This window comes from Harpia harpyja, chromosome 17 (assembly GCF_026419915.1).
Source record: "Harpia harpyja isolate bHarHar1 chromosome 17, bHarHar1 primary haplotype, whole genome shotgun sequence".
NCBI classification, from domain to species: Eukaryota; Metazoa; Chordata; class Aves; order Accipitriformes; family Accipitridae; genus Harpia; species Harpia harpyja.
This window is the reverse complement of record NC_068956.1, coordinates 1352753-1355364: the sequence shown is the minus strand read 5'-3', so window position 1 is coordinate 1355364 and position 2612 is coordinate 1352753. Positions and strand designations below refer to the sequence as shown.

General features: G+C 64.7%; 1 protein-coding gene across 1 annotated transcript; it reads right to left on the bottom strand.

Moving 5' to 3' along the window:
• Positions 1–286: 286 nt before the first annotated feature.
• Positions 287–2398, bottom strand: TPBGL (trophoblast glycoprotein like). The gene has a single exon (XM_052812930.1). The coding sequence runs from the start codon at positions 2356–2358 to the stop codon at positions 1294–1296; it is 1065 nt and encodes a 354-aa protein (XP_052668890.1). The 5' UTR covers positions 2359–2398; the 3' UTR covers positions 287–1293.
• Positions 2399–2612: the final 214 nt, after the last annotated feature.

Below are 2612 nucleotides of genomic sequence, written 5' to 3'. Positions count from 1 at the left end.
AAAAACTGCTTTAGAGACCTAGTACCTGGATAATTTTCCCGAGTCCCTGCCCTGCTACCAGGGAAGGATCAGGACCAGCAGAGCTTGAGCTCAGTGCACAATGCAAAACCTCTCTGCATCCCTGGCCACCAAACCAGCCCAGGAAAAGAAGTTTCTATGCACCAGCAAAACTACAGAGGAGCCCACAGCTGCCTTCCTCCAGCAAACCAACAGTGATAACATCGCCTCAGCCAAGGGGATATTCAGAAATCATTGCAAGCAGCTTGACAGAAAATAGACAATAGAGTGGATGCAGCTTTCAATATATTTGCTGTAGGATATAGTAACAGGCACGGTTCTAAAGCAAACACGGGCGAGTGAACTAGGTCGAGAGCTTTTGCTTCACTCATTTTGAATTACAAAGTGCTGAGACAGCCTAGTCTAGGATATATTTTAGAGTCAGAAAAGGGCTGCCCCCGCATGCCCTGGGGAACATGCACGCAGCCGGCAGAGGCGTTTCCTACACAGCTGCATCATTTTGTGCCTGGAAAGAGCTGGAAATGTCATCGAACAGAACCAAATGGATAAATGGGCTCGGAAAAGCACATTGCTTCTCGAGGGGAGCGGCAGGATGGTGTGTTTTCCTCTGTGTTTGGAGCAAAAAAAAAAAAAAAAAAAGAAATCAAGTTTTGCATCTGTCAAATAGAAATCTAATAGGAAAGAGAGCTGTACATGGTCAAAGTCAAGTCCAGGCTCCAGGAACATCCAGGAGGACAGTTTCAGGTATTGCCCGCTGCTTCCCGGGACGTGCCAAGCAAACACTCACGTGCATGCGGTGCCGAGCCCCGCCGGCAGCGTGGCATCCCGCAGTCCGCCGAAGAAACCTGCCGCTGGAGAGGAGGCGCGGGAAGCAGCTCATAATCCTCCCGGGAACATCGGGGCTCTGTGTGCCGGCATCCCGTGGGGCCGATCCGATGCGATTCCCCCTGCCCGTGGGCACTGGGATGGGGCGGGGGGGGGGAACGGATCCAGCCTGGTCCCCTGTGGGAATCAGCGCTACGGGGTCGATTAGGGCACGGGCAGGGAGAGCCGGTCTGGAGCCCTCCGGGGAGGGTGCACCCCACTCTGAAGCACCCCAGCACCCATCCCGGAGGCCGGCTCGTCCTCAGAAACTAATTTTTGGCGGTGCCATGGCAAGGGGATGGGAACGGGGCTGGGGCGAGGTGGATGCCGGGAGCGGAGGCGTCGAGGGGCGGCATGGCGGGTGGATGCCGGGGATGCCGGAGGGGCGAGGGTGGGATGCTGAGGGTGCCGTCAGAGGCCGGGGGTGCCGACGGTGCTGGTGCAGCGTGGATCGGCGTCCTGCTCGTAGCGGTAGTGGTAGCCCTCCATCTGGTCGCGACAAGCCTCGCGGAGGTTGTGGAGCCAACGCTTGATGCCGCGGCGGTTCAGGTAGAGCACCATGAGGAAGACGATGCCGATGAGGGCCAAGACGATGCCGAAGAAGACGTAAGAAGCCGTCTCCAGCCGACCGGGCTCGGCGGCCGCGCACGCCAGCCCCTCGGGCCGCAGGCGCAGCAGGGTGGCCCCGCGCAGCGGCGGCGGTCCGGCGCAGCGCAGGCCGTGGGCGTCGGGCACGCGGGCGGCGGCGGCACGCAGCCAGGCGAGGAACGGGCGCAGGGCGCAGTCGCAACTCAACGGGTTGGCCCCCAACGTCAGCCGCAGGCCCCGCAACCCCGGCGCTTCCAGGCTCCGCAGCTCGGCGGCCGCCAGCCGCTGCAGCGAGTTGTTACGCAGGTCCAGCTCCTCCAGGCCGGCGGGCAGCAGGGCGGCCGGCAGCGCCCGCAGCCCGTTGCCCGCCAACTCCAAGCGCCGCAAGCTGAGGTTGCGCAGGGCCGGGGCGAGCTGCTCCTCCAACGGGGCGGCCAGCAGCGCCTGGTTCAGCTGCAGCGTACGCAGCAGCGGCGCGCCGGCGAAAGCGCCGGCGGCCACCGAGAGCAAAGGGTTGTGGCTCAGGTCGAGGGTACGGAGGGCGGGCAAGCCTTGCAGAGCCATGTCCTCGATGGTTTGGATGTTATTGTGGCGCAAGCGGAGCAGGCGGAGGTCCGGCAGCGGGCGGGCGGCGAAGGCGGCCGGGTGGAGGACGCTCAGGTTGCTCCCGACGATGCTGAGGTTGTGCACGGTGACCGGCAGCTCCCTCGGTGGTTCTTCCAACCTCTCGTACCGGCACTGGACCAGCTCCGGGGTGGCCACGCAATAACAAGCCGACGGGCAACCCCCGGGGGCGACGGCGGGGGGCACGGCCAGCGGCAGCAAGGCGAACCCCAACCAGGGCAGCCAGCCCCCGCTGCCCGCTGCCCGCTCCTGCCTGCGGGCCATGCTCGCTGCCCGGGCATGCAGGGCTGGGGGGGGGGCTAAGGGGGGGGGGGGTGGTGTAGGATGGGAGGGGGGGGGCCCGGGGGGAGCGGGAGGGCGCGGATGGGGGGTGATGGAGGGGTGTGGGGGGACAGACCTGCCTCCCTTCACCTTCCCCCCCCCCTCCTCCTCCTCCTCCCCCGCGGGGCTGAGCTGCCTCCGGCGCGGCTCCCGCACACGGCGGCTCTGCCGGGAGCGCTGGCCGTGCCGCTGCCCAA